Here is a 16398-nt window from a genome sequence, read left to right on the forward strand (position 1 = left end):
TCCCTTGAGGCAGTTGGTGGGCCCCTGAGAAAACAAACTGCTGGCTAGGGCAGAACAAGAAGCAATGGGTGGAAACTAATCAAGGAGAGAAGCAACTTAGAACTGAGGAGAAATTTCCTGATAGTCAGAACAATTAATCAGTGGAACAGTTTGCCTCCAGAAGTTGTGACTGCCCCAACACTGGAAGTATTTAAGAAGATGTTGGATAGCCATTTGTCTGAAACGGTATAGGGTTTCCTGCCTAGGCAGGGGGTTGGTCTAGAAGACCTCCAAGGTCCCTTCCAACTCTGCTATTGTATTGTATTGTAGATGGGCAAGGGATTCAATCCAGTTGAAAATTTCTTATGTCAGTATTTCTCAATCTTGGCAAGGTGAAGATATCTGGACTTCAGCTCCCAGAATTCGCCAGCCATCCCATGCTGGCTAGGGAATTCTGGGAGTTGAAGTCCAGACATCTTCACCTTGCCAAGGTTGAGAAACAATGACTCATCTCCATGTTCTTACATACAGTACAAAATTCAGCATCCTCTTCCTGGTTCTTTGCTCCTATCTATGGGGTAAATTGAAGGGATCACTCATTGGCTTTATGATATAATCAGAACAAAACTGGGTGCAGTGTTCCCAGTGTGGTCTTACTAAGGCTTTCTAGAGAGGTATTTTAAAAGATTAACAGAGTTGGAAGGGACCTTGAAGGTCATCTAGTCCAACCCGCCGCTCAAGCAGGAGACCCTACACCATTTCTGACAAATGGCAGTCCAATCGCTTCTTGAAAGTCTCAAGTGATGAAGTCCCCACAACTTCCAAAGGCAAAGCTGTTCCATTGGTTGATTGTTCTCACTGTCAGAAAATTTCTCTTTATTTCTAGGTTGAATCTCTCCTTGATCACTTTTCATCCATTATTCCTTGTCTGGCCTTCAGGTGCTTTGGAGAATAGTTTGACTCCCTCCTCTCTGTGGCAGCCTTTCAAATACTGGAACACTGCTATCATATCTCCCCTGGTCTTTCTCTTCACTAGACTAGCTATGTCCAGTTCCTGTAACCGTTCTTCATATGTTTTAGTCTCCAGTCCCCTAATCATCCTGCTTGCTGTTCTCTGCACCTTTTTCTAGAGTCTCAACATCTCTTTTATAGTGTGGCGACCAAAACTGGATACAGTACTCTAGGTGTGGTCTTACTCAGTGGTGGGTTCCGGGCGGTACAGCCCGGTACGGATGAACCGGTGGTAGCCAGGAACAGCGGCCATCGTCCCGGTACGGTGGCTCGTTTGGCCCACCCACCTGCCCGCGTTCCTTACTTGTTTTTGAAGCAACTGGGCCAATTGCGCACACGCGCACAGCACCTGCGCGACCTCCGCCGAGCAGCTGGGTGTCGCAGGGCGGTGGCGTGCGCATGCGTGTGCAGCGCACGTATCCGACTAGGACGCCCAGCCCCGTGGGCAGTGTACCAGTTGCGACAGGATCTGGAACTCACCACTGGTCTTCCTTTATAGAGTGGTATTATGATACTTACAGCTCAGCCTCAAACGATAGGCTGTCCTCAACTTACAACCATAACGGAGGGCTGAATTTCAGTCAGAAGCTGTTGATGGCCCAAAGTCAAGATACCACGTGCCTATGCTCGATTTTACCATCATTTTTATGAGCCGTTGCTGTTCTTAAATGAATCATGCGATTATTTAGGGAACCACATGGTCATTAAGCGAATCCGGCATTGCAAAAAACACTGCACCTCGCAATCACCTGACCACAGAACATTGCAACTAGTCGCAAATGCCAGCCAGTTGCCAACTGCCCCAAATGCATTCATGTGACTATGGTGGGGTGGGGGATGGGGTATGGCAGTCGTAACTTTGAGGACTGGTCCTAAGTGGCTTTTTTTAAAGTCCACTGTAAATTGGGTCGTTTAGCGACGGGCCTAAGACTAAGACTACCCGTATTTCTAAAGGATTGGGGAGTGAGAATGGTACAAAACGCTCCTTGTTTAGTGACTCCAGCGTAGATGACCCAGCTTGGCCAGAATTCAACCCTTTCTCTTTGATGTACGACACTTCGACATGCATTGGGGATATAGTCACGTCTCCTTTTGTAGGTTGGTTGGTTTGTTTGTTGGTTTGTTTGTTTTATTGGATTTATGTGCCGCCCTTCTCCCAAAGGACTCAGGGAGAACATTAAAAAACCCACATCCCGAAAGTTAAAAAGAAATTAAATACGTATCCAAAAAACAAACCCAATTTATAGGACAATACATTTAAAAATGGGATAAAATTCACCTTTGCAAGTGTTGGCTTCCAACAAGTTATCTTCTCCACTGCACAGGAACCTGTCAGTCACCACTTCGTCGACATTGGACACATTGGCATATATCTTCTGAATAGCTCCAGAAGCACACAGGGGACGCTGGAAGAAGACACAGCTTAACAAGATCTGTTACTGGAGTAACTAATTGGGCCACTGGATCAAGAGCTCTCTATCTGTTCGTGTGTGTGTGTGTGTTTGTGTGTGTTTTCAAATGGATCTATGGAAATTCTCTGTCATCTAAATCATGGTTGTCCCAAAGATGTTTTTTTTTTCCCCAAAAGGCACCTGGACTTTGTTTTTCCTTGAAGACGTTTCACTTTTCACCCGAGAAGCTTCTTCGCTTCTGACTGAATGGGGGAAGGATTTACAACACAGACATCATCTATTTCCGGTGTACAATGCAGTCCCTTTCAACAGTCCCAAGAAGGTTCCACACCAATTTGCACTATTCAGGTAAACCTGAGGCTACAGATAAACCTCAGAGAGAGTATTAATGACCAAGTGACTGCAAGGAAGACAAGTCCTTCCGTCCTCCACCATCATTTTAATGTTTATTTGTATTTTAATTTAAATATTGTACAGTCCACATCCTACCTCCTCCGTTTACCTATTTGTATATTTAAGTATATTTATATTTTGTATTCATACTGTTTTAACTTTTAACTTATTTATTCATGACTGTACACCGCCCCGAGTCCTGTTTAGGAAAGGGTGCGGTTTATAAATTAAAGATGATGATGATGATTATTATTATTATTATTATTATTATTATTATTATTCAGTCAGAACTGAAGAGGCTTCTTGGATGAGAAGTAAAATGTCTTCAAGGAAAAAACAAAGTACAAGTGTCTTTGGTGAGGAAAAAAAACCACCTTTGGGGCTGTTGACTGCCTCCACTAGTCCCTAAAGCAGTATTTCTCAACCCTGGCAATTTTAAGACGTGTAGACTTCAATTCCCAGAATATCCTCAGCCAGGAATTCTGAGAAATGAAGCTCGCTAGTCTTAAATTTGGCAAGTTTGGAGGTCCCTGTTTATCATGCAGCTTCCCCCATTGTTCAGCGCATGCCTCCCCTTGTTCAGCGCACAGCTTCAGTGCTCAAAACAAGCTTCGCAACCAGAACTTTGGTTTAGGGGCTTACCCTACATGTGGGGAAGTGGGACAAGTTCCCCTTTTCAGAGGAGGCAGAATAAGCCCTCTGAGCAGCTGGTGCGGAAAAGAGGGTAACACTCCCGCTTCACTTCTGCCTGGGTTGGTTTCAAATCTGTGCCCAAATTATCCCAAAGGTGGTGTTTTTTTTCCAAAAGGCAACTCGACTTTCTTGGTTTTCTATTTCCTTTGAAAACGTTTCTCTTCTCCTCTTCAGTTACAGTTGAGTTAGAGGGGAGATGAGAAGTTAGAACTGAAGAAGCTTCTCGGATGGCAAGTGAAATGTTTTCTTTTTTGTTTAAAAAAAAAGTTTTTTATTTTTTATTTTCATTTTCATACAGATATTCACAACTACAGCATCACATCTTAACAAACACTATTATATTTTATCCAATATTATATCAATTCTTCTCACCATCTACCCACGGTAACTCTCTTTTGCTCTTCTGCTTTCCATACACCGTATTATACCTTGTTCCACAACAGCACTACCTCCTCTCCCTCTCTCCTCTTCCATACCTCCTTCCTTCCCTCTACCATCTCTCTCATCTCTACTTCCTCTTTCTCTCTCTTTCTACACACACACACACAAACACTCCTTCTTCCTCTCTCTTATCCATTTTCCTTCTCTCTCTTATCCTTTCCACTTCTTTCTTCTCAGCTTTTGATCCCGCTCTCTGTGCCTGTCTGATCATTTTCATTCCAGAAGCAAAATGCTTTCAAAGGGGGGGAAAAAACCCCGCCAGAAAGTCCAGTTCACCTTTCGGAAAAAGCATTTTTGGGAAAAAACCATGACCTGGATGATTAAGAATCTCCATAGTCATGGTGCCCAAATTAAAATCTAATACAATTCAGATTCGGCTATGTGTTATTTTTTTCAGTGACCTGCTAAGGAAGTCAAGTGTTGAATTCTGAAGAATCGGGATAGAAAGATGATGGATGCTTTGAACTTGGTGATGGAAATTCTGACTGAAAGTCTCAAAAGGCCGGGTTGATGACAGACCATCCATCCATCAGCCTCAGAGCCTTTTCCCAATACAATTGCCTCGCCAATGACATTTCTTCACTGCCAAGTTCTCCATCCTTGAGTCAGAGAAAACGATCCACATAAATCTATCATTCCTGTGGACTGTTGTTTTCCTGCCTTTTCCCCAGTCCTACTGTTCTACACCAAGGTAAAACAACAGAGCCTAACGAATTTTATCTGGCTTCAGGCTGTCTTTTCAGCACTGTCAGCTTGAAGAGGGAAGACATTACTTGAAGGATGGTTTAAACCAGGGGTGTCAAACTCAAGGCCCGGTGGCCGGATCCGGTCTGTGTGGTGCTTCGATCTGACACGCAGGCCACCCTGGAAATACTGAAGGACCAGCCCACGGTGCCTCTGCCACAAGGCCGTGCACGGCCCTCCAAGCTCAGTTTTCGCTGGCAGAGGGTTGCAGCAGCCAAAACAGAGCTCGGGAGCCCCTTTTTACTGGCAGAGCGCTCGGGCTGCCACAGGCGCCCCGACACGAGTGATGTCATGCTGGCCACGCCCATCCTGGCCACACACACACACACACACACACACACACGCTCCCCCAAGGTCAAACACAACCCTGATGTGGCCCTCAATGAAATCAAGATTGACACCCCTGGTTTAAACGTATCACACAAATAGGCCCGAGATGAAATGAACGCAGTGTCATGGGAATAGAAAAAAAGAGATTTCCCAAACATGTTTATGGAAAGGGGAAAGGTGCTCAGTTACTCTAACTTAATCTTTCTCAACTTTGGCAATTTTAGGACAGGTAGACTTCAACTCCCAGAATTCCCCAGATACCATGCTGGCTAGGGAGTTTTTGGAGTTGAAGTCCACCCGTCTTAAAGAGGCCAAGACTGAGAATCACTCCTGTAACCAATATATGTATTTATAGTCTTCTCCGTTCCTGTCAATCATATGCCTGTACATTATTTGTATGGTGCTAATTATGTTAAGTTTTTCTTCAGCCAGAGCCACGACTTGGCTTCATAATGAGCCTTGGTGGGATTCAGAACAAAAGATGAATTTGGACAAAGCAAAAAAACAACAACCCAAAACCTTTTCTGCTTTCCCTCCTGTGAGTTTGCTCCCTGAATAAGTTGGGGAGTGCGGTTGTGTATGTGTGACATTTGCACAGAGCTATTGGTTGGTTTCATCTGATGAAAAAGCTGGAGCTTTCTAATGATAAACCCACAACATTTGAGAAAAAAAGGCTTTCTCACCCCATCACATTTTAGGAACACCAAAGATTTCTAATTTTCTCATTTGCTGCAAAATCTGAGCTACAACGAAATGTAGTATTTCTGCACAATTTTTTTTTTCAGGAGTGTAACAACGTTATCACGAAAATAAAGTTGATGGTAAAAATTCGCTTTTTCTAACAGAGTTATCCAAGTCTGGAATACCTTACCCGATTCGGTTGTCTCAGCTACTAACTTTCACAGTTTTCATTCCAATTTGACTTCTGTCGACCTCATCCCCTATTTTAAGAGTTTCCTAAGAGTGCACTAATGTACCTACAGGTCCTGTCGCATTTTTGCTTTTTTATCTTGTTCGTTCGGATTTGTAATTTTTGTTTCAACAATAATTAAATAATTAATTAATTAAAAACAAGCTTTCAAACTACCTTTTGGTATTTTCAAGGGAGTGGCAAATTAACATTCTCCCGTTCATTTTCTTTAAGAGACTTTTCCACCTTTATTTCCTCTTCCCTTTGAGGCTCTTATTACCCAGAATCCCCGAGGAGGGAACCAAACACTTACACTTGCTTTGGTCTTGATCTGTACATTCATTCTCTTGTTGTCCAAGGAAATGAACTCGGCAGGCACCTTCTCAAAACTCAGTAGCTCCAGTTCTGTGAAGCAGAAAGGGACATGTAATTATGGCTTTAGATCAGGGGTGTCCAATCTTGGCAACCTTTGGACTTCAACTCCCAGAATTCCCCTAACCAGAATGGCCAGTGGCTGGGGAATTCTGGGAGTTGGAGTGCACAGGTCTTAAAGTTGTCAAGGTTCGAAAAAGTGGTTTAAATAGATGAATATTTAGGCTCAGGCATCTAATAGGTTACAGCAAGGAAGACCCATCCTCAAACAAAAATAACTAAACAGCTTTGGCGTTTGTTGTCAGGGGAAGTTCCACCCTGAACTAATGAGGTGTGGATTGTCGGCTTTCCAAGCAGCATATTTCCGAATAAGCAGAAATATAAAATAAAATAAAATACAAATCTTGCTATCTAAATCTTACATTTTGACAAGAGCTATGTTGCCCACCTCCTTGGCAGGTGAACGGAAGATCAGAAGGAAAGTAAAGAATGTGTGACGTATTATGAGACATGCGCATCAATCATTGTCAGATAAGAAACAATTCAGTCTACTGCATCTCAGAATATAAGCACAAGTTGGCAAACCAATTAACGCAGTGACATTTGTGAACATAGGAAAGCAAGAAATGTGGCTGATAAAAGAAAGTACGGGGGATTGTTTTCATTTTGTGCCCTCAGGAAAACGAATGCTAAAAGGCAGTCATCTAGAGTGGAGCAATTTCCTTTTCTGAAGAAATATCCTGCTTTGTTTTGTGGGGGGGAAAAAACCCTCTGATATTTAAATACAGAAACCCACACTCCTTCTAATGAAACTGGGTTGGGTTGCTTGAAAGAGTGCCAAGAAACTTTTCAATATTTGTTCCGAACCGTTTCTTCATCTTTCCTCTGAAATAGCAAAGGTTTTAACCTCCCGAGTTCCTCAAAATCTCTCATGTTACAACAGCAAAGATAAAGATGTGCCAATCAGTCTAAATTAGTCAGTGACCAGGCCTGGTAGAAGCAGAGGCAGGATTTGGGGGTGTTTTTTTTCAATGGATTAAAAAAAAAATGCATTAGAAATCTTCCCAAATCTATTTGCCCTTCGTTTTCTTTGAGGTGCGTGAATAGCCTTTATCATTTCCTCAATGTTCAATATTTCTAAATATTGGGGGGCGTGGGGGGGAGGTCCAGTCCTACACCCCTTTTTTGTGGAGTGCCTCAGGGATTAGGACTCCCCTTGTTCCTGCTTAACATCTACATGAAACTGCTGGGGGAGGCCATTCAGTGTTACGAGGTACAGTAGCATAGGTATATGACATCTACATAGGGTGATACTGATAAGTGATCCTTTATTATATACAGTATCTCTATCTATTGCTGGCCAGGTTATACTATTCAAATATTGACCCAGTGCCTTGAGCGGTGTTTCTCAACCTCAGCAAGTTTAAGACATGTGGACTTCAATTCCCAGAATTCCCCATGCTAGCTAGGGAATTCTGGGAGCTGAAGTCCATACATCTTAAATTTCTGGAGGTTAAGAAACACTGGTTTATATATTAGGGAATGTTGGTTTAGGGCACCTGAGTTGTTTCTTGGATGCTGGCTTTAATTGTTTCTTCAATGTTCTTATAGTTCTTGGTGTAAGCCACCCAAAGTTATGGCACATAAGATGGACAGCCACATAAGCCTCAACGATCAATCAATCAACGCCATCCTCACTAATGTGCATGTTCTTTTTTTTTAAATGCCCTTGAACATTTTTGCATTTTTTACAAATATTATTTAATGCAGGCTGAAGACCTGATCCTAGCAGTTGTTCACTGCTATTTCAAGATTTTTTAATTTAATTTTCTTTATCTATTAAATTTTTATGCCGCCCACCTTTTCTACAAGGTGACTCTGGGGGGGCTTACAAAGCAAGTAAAAATAGTTAAAAGATTAAAACCACACAGAATCAAAATATTATTAAGAACTGTACTAAAAGATGGGGGACAAGAGCATCTGAATTTTTCGTTTCGATTTTCAAATGGAAAAAAAAAAAAAACAAGCGAAATTGGGCTATCTTCAATTTGCAGGTTTATATGGGACAATCAGAGCCAAAGAACACACACATTCATAAGAACAATGCAGGGGAAATAATGAACTGAGCGGAAAACATGGAATTGCAAAACATGGGTGTGTTTCACAAAATTGGAACCAATAGTTGCCTCTTTGGGGAACTATTCGCCAAAACACGTGGGGAGTGAGTGCACACATTTTAAAAAATTAAATCAAGTGTACCAAACCAAATATGAGAGATTGAGAAACAAAAAAAGAACGGAAAGTAATTGATTTCTTAAAAAACGGAAGAAAGGAAGATAACCACTTTGTAAAAATGAGGAACTGATATTGACAGTACAGCCCTAGAGGGACATGCGCAGGGCATCTCTGGGGAGAATGTCAAAAGGACAAGTCCTCAGACCGCAATAAAAGCGCTGACTCTTTTAATTTAAGTTATGTATAATTTTTTAAAAAACAGGTTTGGGCTTCCTCTGCACAGTTGAAGCCCCCATCTTGAAGTTCTCGATGCCCCCACCCTGAATGTTCTCACTGCAGATACTGAGAAATATTTCCATTGGGGAAGAGAAAACCTTCTGAAATGGTATGCGAGAAAGACCTTGAGGGAGGGAGTGAATAAACGCTGCCCACGAAACATAAACCACAGCTCCATAGTAGGGAGGACTTTCTCTGTTACTCATGCCTTGGTCATCAGAGACAGCTGGATCGCCTAAAGTGTTAGTATCACTTTATAATGCCTTGGTAAGGCCACACATGAAATACAGCTTCCAGTTTTAGTCACCACAATATAAAAAAGATGTTGAGACCCTAGAAAGAGTGCAGAGAAGAGCAACTAGGATGATTAGGGGACTGGAGGATAAAACGTATGATGAACAGTTACAGGAACTGGGCATGGCTAGTCTAGTGAAGAGAAGGACCAGGGGAGACATGGTAGCAATGTTCCAAAATTTGAGTGGCTGCCACGAAGAAGAAGAGGGCCAACCTATTCTGCAAAGCATCTGAAGACAAGACAAGAAGCAATGGATGGAAACTAATCAAGGAGAGATTCAACCTAGAACTAAGGAGAAATTTTTTGACAATTAGTCAGTGGAACGACCTGCCTCTAGAAGTTGTGAATGCTCTGACACTGGAAGTTTTTAAGAAGAGATTGGACAGCCATTTGACTGAAATGATGTAGAGTTTCCTGCCAGAACAGAACAGGGAGTTGGACTAGGACCTCCAAGGTCCCTTTCAACTCTGTGATTTTGTTATCTCCCATATGACTACTACAGCGCACTCTACATGGGGCTACCCTTGAAGATAGTCCAGGAGCTGCAGCAGGTGCAGTATGTGGCCATGGCAGCAGTTTTGGGCACCCCAACGACTGTGCATCTAACATCTTCATTGCGCTGGATGCCAGTTTGCTTCTGGGTCCAATTCAAGATCTTAGTTGTCATATTTAAAGCCCTTCTTGGCATGAGGCCAGGTTATCCAAGGAGCCATCTTGTCCCAATTGCATTAACCCATCCTACGCAGTCAGCCAGGAAGAGCATATTACAAGTGGTCCTTGATTTATATATTCATTTAGTGACCGTTCAAAGTTACAGCGGCACTGAAAAAAAGTTACTTATGACAGTTTTTTACACTTACAACTGTGGTAGCATCCCCATGGTCACATGATCAAAATCCAGATGCTTGGCAACTGGTTTTTATTTATGACGGTTGCAGTCACCCGGGGGCCATGCGGTCACCTTTTGTGACTGTCTAACAAGCAAAATCAATGGAGAAGTCAGCTTTACTTAACAACTGTGTTACTAACTTAGCACCTGTATGGATTCGCTCAGCAACTGTGGCAAGAAAAGTTGTAAAGTGGAGCAAAACTCACTTAACAACCATCTTGCTTAACCACAGAACTTTTGGGCTCAATTGTGGTCGTAAGACGAGGATTACCTGTACTTAAGAAATTCTGACTTGCAGCATTTAGGAAGAGAGGGGGAATTTTTTTTGCCGCTGTCCCCACATTATGGAACACCTCACCCCACAGAGACAAGATCGGCTTCCGCTTTCCCAGCCTTCTGGAATAGCGTGAAGGCCTGGCTCTGCCAAATTAGAATAGAGCTGGAAGGGACCTTATAGGTCATCTAGTCCAACCCCACGCCCAGGCAGAAGACCCTACACCATTTCTGACACATGGCAGCCCAATCTCTTCTTGAAAGCTTCCAGTGATGAAGCTCCCACAACTTCTGAAGGCAAGTTCTGTTCCATTGGTTGATTGTTCTCACTGTCAGAAAATTTCTCCTTACTTCCAGGTTGAATCTCTCCTTGTTCAATTTCCAATCCATTATTTCCTTGTCTGGCCTGAGGAATCACATAGGGAATCAAAGGGTAGCATGCAACCTTGGAGAAGGGATTCTCCCTCCACCTTTTAACTTACCTTTAACCTTGTTATTGTTTTTTCATTTGCTTTTCATTCTGTTTTGCCTATATCTTTTATATGATTTTATGACTTTTTATCTGTAAACAGCCCAGTCGTTTAGATAATGAGATCGGCGGTGCCTGGATTATGATGAATATTTAAATAGTGGAGGCCCCAGAAGGAAACCTTCCTAAGTTCTCAGACTGTAAAGGGGCGTGTAGGAAATTTGTACTTTCAGACTGGCAAGATTCGGTTACAATAAAACAGAATTGTGTTGTTTCTCTGGGTCATATAATTTATGCATGCATAATTTTGTGTTTATTTATTTATCTTGTCATGTTTATGTAGTGTATATTGGAGGTGGTGACCAGAGGTGGCTTGCCAATTTTTTTACTACTGGTTTGGGTGCGCGCACGACATTGCTGCGTATGCGCAGAAGCATCCAGTGGGTGGGCGGAGCCTCTCGCCGCCGCTACTATTGGTTCAGCCGATCCGGGCCAAATCAGCAGCAACCCACCTCTGGTGGTGACCCTTTGAGAGCTGTGAAATTTCATTTTAATGTATGCCGATTAGTGTACACTCAAAGTGACAATAAAGTTATTCTAAGTTCTAATTAGCTCCTTGGTCATGCTTCTTGTCTGTTCTATTGGGAAAGCTGACACTTCCTGCACAATTTAACAGAATAACAGAGTTGGAAAGGACCTTAGAGGTCTTCTAGTCCAACCCCCCTATTCAGGTAGGAAACCTTGCACCATTTCAGACAAATGGCTGTCCAATCTCTTCTTAAAAGCATCCACTGTTGGCGCACCTGCAACTTCTGGAGGCAGGTTGTTCCACTGATTAATTGTACTAACTGTCAGGAAACCTCTCCTAAGTTCTAGGCTGCTTCTCTCCTTGATTAAAGCCAGCACATTGCAAGGTATGGAGAAGACTGGTGTCCTTACCATGATCTCTGCATGTTGTTGTTCCAGGCTTTTTCTTCAGGGCTCTGCTGGCCCCTTCGGTGCAAGGAAGGCAGATCGGTCTAGGGAAAAAAATTGATCCATTTGATTTAATGACCACTAGGAGAAATCCAGGGGGTGCCATAAAGGTGGGTGGGTAAGTGACAAGAGGAATACTTCACCGTAAAGCATTAGTACCTCTTTATAAAGTAAGGCCACACCTGGAATACTGCATGAGTTTTGATCACCACATTACAAAAAAGATGTTGAGGCTTTGGGGGGGGGGAGTACAAAGAAGATCAACTAAGATGATTAAAGGCTTGAAGACAAAAATATAAGAGGAACAGTTGTGCAAGAATTGGGTATGGCTAGTCGAGAGATAAAAAGGACTAGGGATGACCTGATAGCAGATTTCCAGTATTTGAGGGGCTGCCACAAAGAAGAGGGAGTCAAATTATTTTTCAAAGCCCAAGACAAGAAACAATGGATGGAAACTAATCAAGGAGAGAAGCAACCTTGACTGAAAAAATACAATTTCTGTAATAGGGTTGTCAAAGTCTGGAATGCCCCACCAGACTCAGAAGTCTCCGCTACAAATTTTCATAGTTTCAGTCGCAAATTGACTTCCATAGACCTTATTTCATACTTAAGTGGTTAGTAGGGGGCGAGGGCATGCATAAATAAATAAAATAAATAAACCTAGAACTAAGGAGAAACTTCCTAACAGAACAATTAATCAGTGGAACAGTTTGCCTTCAGAAGTTCTGAATGCTTCATCACTGGAGGTTTTTAAGAAAAGACCACCTGTTTGAAATGATATAGGGGCTCCTGCTTGAGCAGGGGGTTGGACTAGAAGACCTTTAAGGTCCCTCCCAGCTCTATTATGATTGAATGAGGGAGGACAAGATGGCAATACAAGTTGGGTAGGGCCAGAAGGGATTTTCCAACTTTGGAAGTAAGACATTGGGTCAGCAAAATGCCAAGATGCAAACAGAGAGGATACCGTAAGCCACAATGAAGGGCTGTGGCCAGGTGGCCCTTGACTGGCCATCCTTCTTGTTTGGGATACTCAATCCACTGCACCCACTACCAAAGCCGGTACCTGTTTGTTTATTTGCTTAAAAGGTTACAACAGGGGCTTTCTCTATCCTTTCTGCCCCCTACAGGATAAAACTGTAATAAAAATGAACTTCTCAGTAACACAGTCAACAAGAGAATACAAGAATTCACTGAAGTAAACATGAAAGTCAGGAGGTCACAAAAACTTTAAGCCTCACTCATCACTTCGTTGAGTGATTCCCTCATACAGGGACCATCCCTAGTTATGACAGTGATAAAAAAGTAACTTTGCAACCAGTCCTCTCATATATGATTTTTTTCTGGTTTGTAAGGCAAAAAAAATCTATCTTTGTATTAACACTTGTATTTTATCACTTTATTTCATCTATCTATCTATCTATCTATCTATCTATCTATCTATCTATCTATCATCTATCCATCTATCTATCTATCATATCTATCTATCTATCTATCTATCTATCTATCTATCTATCATCTATCTATCTATCTATCTATCATCTATCTATCTATCTATCTATCTATCTATCATATCTATCTATCTATCTATCATCTATCATCTATCTATCATCTATCTATCTATCTATCTATCTATCTATCTATCTATCTATCTATCTATCTATCTATCATCTATCATCCATCTATCTATCTATCTATCTATCATATCTATCTATCTATCTATCTATCTATCTATCTATCTATCTATCTATCTATCATCTATCTATCTATCTATCTATCTATCTATCTATCTATCATATCTATCATCTATCTATCTATCATATATCTATCATCTATCTATCTATCTATCTATCTATCTATCTATCTATCTATCCATCTATCTATCCATCTATCATCTATCTATCATCTATCTATCTATCATCTATCTATCATCTATCTATCTATCTATCTATCTATCTATCATCTATCATCTATCTATCTATCTATCTATCTATCTATCTATCTATCTATCATCTATCTATTTATCTATCTATCTATCATGTATCTATCTATCTATCTATCTATCTATCTATCTATCATCTATCTATCTATCATCTATCTATCTATCTATCTATCATCTATCTATCTATCTATCTATCTATCATCTATCTATCATCTATCTATCTATCATCTATCTATCTATCTATCTATCTATCTATCATCCATCATCTATCTATCTATCTATCTATCTATCTATCTATCTATCTATCTATCTATCTATCATCTATCATCTATCTATCTATCTATCTATCTATCTATCTATCTATCTATCTATCTATCTATCTATCTATCATCTATCTATCTATCTAATATTTATCTCCAAAATTAGACTATGGTAGGTACTGTATTTTATTTTATTCATTAGGTAACAAGACCAATCCATCAATAAACTACTATAAGCGCAGTTGCAGTATCATTTAGCAACTGCTTCACAATGACAGATAACAGAATAACAGAGTTAGAAGAACAGAACAGAACAGAATAAGCAAAGTTGGAAAGGACCTTGGAGGTCTTCTAGTACAACACCACCTGCTCAAGCAGATAATCCTATACCAGGGCTGTCAAACTCCCAGCCCGTGGGCTGGATGCATCACACATTGGCCATGCCTATGCCCCGTTTAACGAAGAGGAAAAAAAATCCCAATACATCATGTGATGCTGCCATGATGATGTGAGTTTGACACCACTGCCCTATACCATTTCTGACAAATGGCTGTCCAATCTCTTCTTAAAAACATCCAGTGATGGAGCACTTTCAACCTGTCTGGGAATTTCTCCTTAGTTCTAGGTGGCTTTTCTCCTTGATTAGTTTCCACCCATTGCTTCTTGTTCTGCTTTCTAGTGCTTAGGAGAATAGATTGACACCCTTTGCTTTGTGGCAGCCCCTTAAATATTGGAACTGTTAGGGATGTAACCCTATGCTTGGCTTGGCAATGTATATAAGCTATGATTACTTTACTGTTACTTTAAATGATTCAGAGATGTAATTGGTTTGTTACCTCATGAAGCCATAAAAGGGAGCCAGAATGACTGTTAGTTCTCTCTCTGTTTGTCAGAAGCTGGTTGGTGTATAGTGAGGTATTGTAGTTTGCTACTGTTTAGCTATACTTTGTGTGTTAGACTGATTATCTTGATAACTGAATTACTGAACCATGTATGACTTGGACTCTGAATACCTCTATATTTCTACATAGTAAACTACTATATTTTTATACTATTCAGTGTCTCTGTATGCTGGTTTCTGCGTGTTATTCCATATCACTCTCATTACACTTCTCTGTGCACTCGCTCTCCTAACGGGGAGCATAATTACATAACAGGAACACTGCTATCATGTCATCCCTAGTCCTTCTTTTCATTAAACTAGACATATCCATTTCTTGCAACTGTTCTTCCAATGTTTTAGCTTCCAATTGTGGTTGCTAAATGAGAACTACCTGTAATAGCCCAATGCAAATGAGTTTTCAGTGGAAGATCCTGCTTTGGTAGACAATTCCTTTAACTGGGCTGGAATTCTTTTAACAAGGCTTCGGTTGAAATGTGCAAAGAGCCTAATTAGTGTCAATCAATCAATGCTTCAGAACAAACCAGGTGAACTTTAAAAACCTTGGCAAAAAGACACCATACCTGATTCTTCCTCCGAAAGTCACAGGTTTCTCCAGTTCAATGAGGGAGATATCGTAGTCATAGAATTCTTGGATGCCCTCAGCCGCCTTGGCTCGAATGTTGTATAATTCATGGTCAATCCGTCTCTTTATGGGTACCCTGATTTCGCCTCCTGCCAACGGGAGAAAGAATCAGAGATCCTCGATTTTCTTTTTCTACTGTAAAAACATTGCATCGAGGGGGGCCCCGGTGCTCTATGAGACTGGTTGTTTTTTTGCAGATGTTTCCTTACTTAAGTTATGTAACATCATAAGTGCTAAATTACTTGTTTTAGACTAACAGTGCTTGTTACCTTAGAAGCAACATAGAATAACAGAGTTGAAAGGGATCTTGGAGGTCTTCTAGTCCAACCCCCTGCCTAGGCAGGAAACCCTATACTGTTTCAGACAAATGGCTATCCAGCATCTTCTTATTGACTTACAGTGTTGGGGCCTTCACAACTTCTGGAGGCAAGCTGTTCCACTGATTAATTGTTCTAACTGTCAGGAAGTTTCTCCTCAGTTCTAAGTTGCTTCTCTCCTTGATTAGTTTCCACCCATTGCTTCTTGTTCTACCCTCAGGTGCCTTGGAGAATAGTTTGACTCCCTCTTCTTTGTGGCAACCCCTGAGATATTGGAACACTGCTATCATGTCTCCCCTAATGGATAGGCACACACAGGCTTAACGGTAACAACAGCTCTTTATTAAGTACAACAAGTGAGAACCACCCAGCGAAGGTTGAGTCTGACAGCAGCCTTTTTATAGGGAGCTGTCAGACCCTTCGACCAAAAGGATTAAACCTCTGTTCCCACTGGAACAGAGGACCTTGGTGGAAACCACTGTAGTTAGATCAAGTATCTAACAGCCACTACTTGTCCTTTGAGGTAGATCAGGTGAGCAGACACTGGAAGAATGCAGGAGTGCTACTTTATCACTGCAAAGGAGTGTTTCTCAACTTTAAGATGGCTGTCCCAAAGGTGCTTTTTTGAAGAGTCAACTGGACTTTCTGGTTTTTCTTTG

The 16398-nt window shown here is 41.3% G+C and overlaps 1 protein-coding gene across 2 annotated transcripts in view; it reads right to left on the reverse strand.

Annotated features, from left to right (window-relative positions):
- Positions 1-16398, reverse strand: part of LOC309382601 (complement C2-like) — a 63908-nt gene that overhangs the window by 6409 nt on the left and 41101 nt on the right. For both annotated transcript variants that reach the window (XM_081934294.1, XM_081934293.1), the window contains 4 exons: positions 15361-15511; positions 11662-11741; positions 6227-6318; positions 2270-2396 (listed from right to left, as the gene is read on the reverse strand). In XM_081934294.1, coding sequence (XP_081790420.1) covers positions 2270-2396; positions 6227-6318; positions 11662-11741; positions 15361-15511 — 450 coding nt within the window. The remainder of the gene's footprint in view (positions 1-2269; positions 2397-6226; positions 6319-11661; positions 11742-15360; positions 15512-16398) is intronic.

This window comes from Natrix helvetica, assembly GCF_964273705.1.
Source record: "Natrix helvetica genome assembly, chromosome: 1".
Taxonomy (NCBI): domain Eukaryota; kingdom Metazoa; phylum Chordata; class Lepidosauria; order Squamata; family Natricidae; genus Natrix; species Natrix helvetica.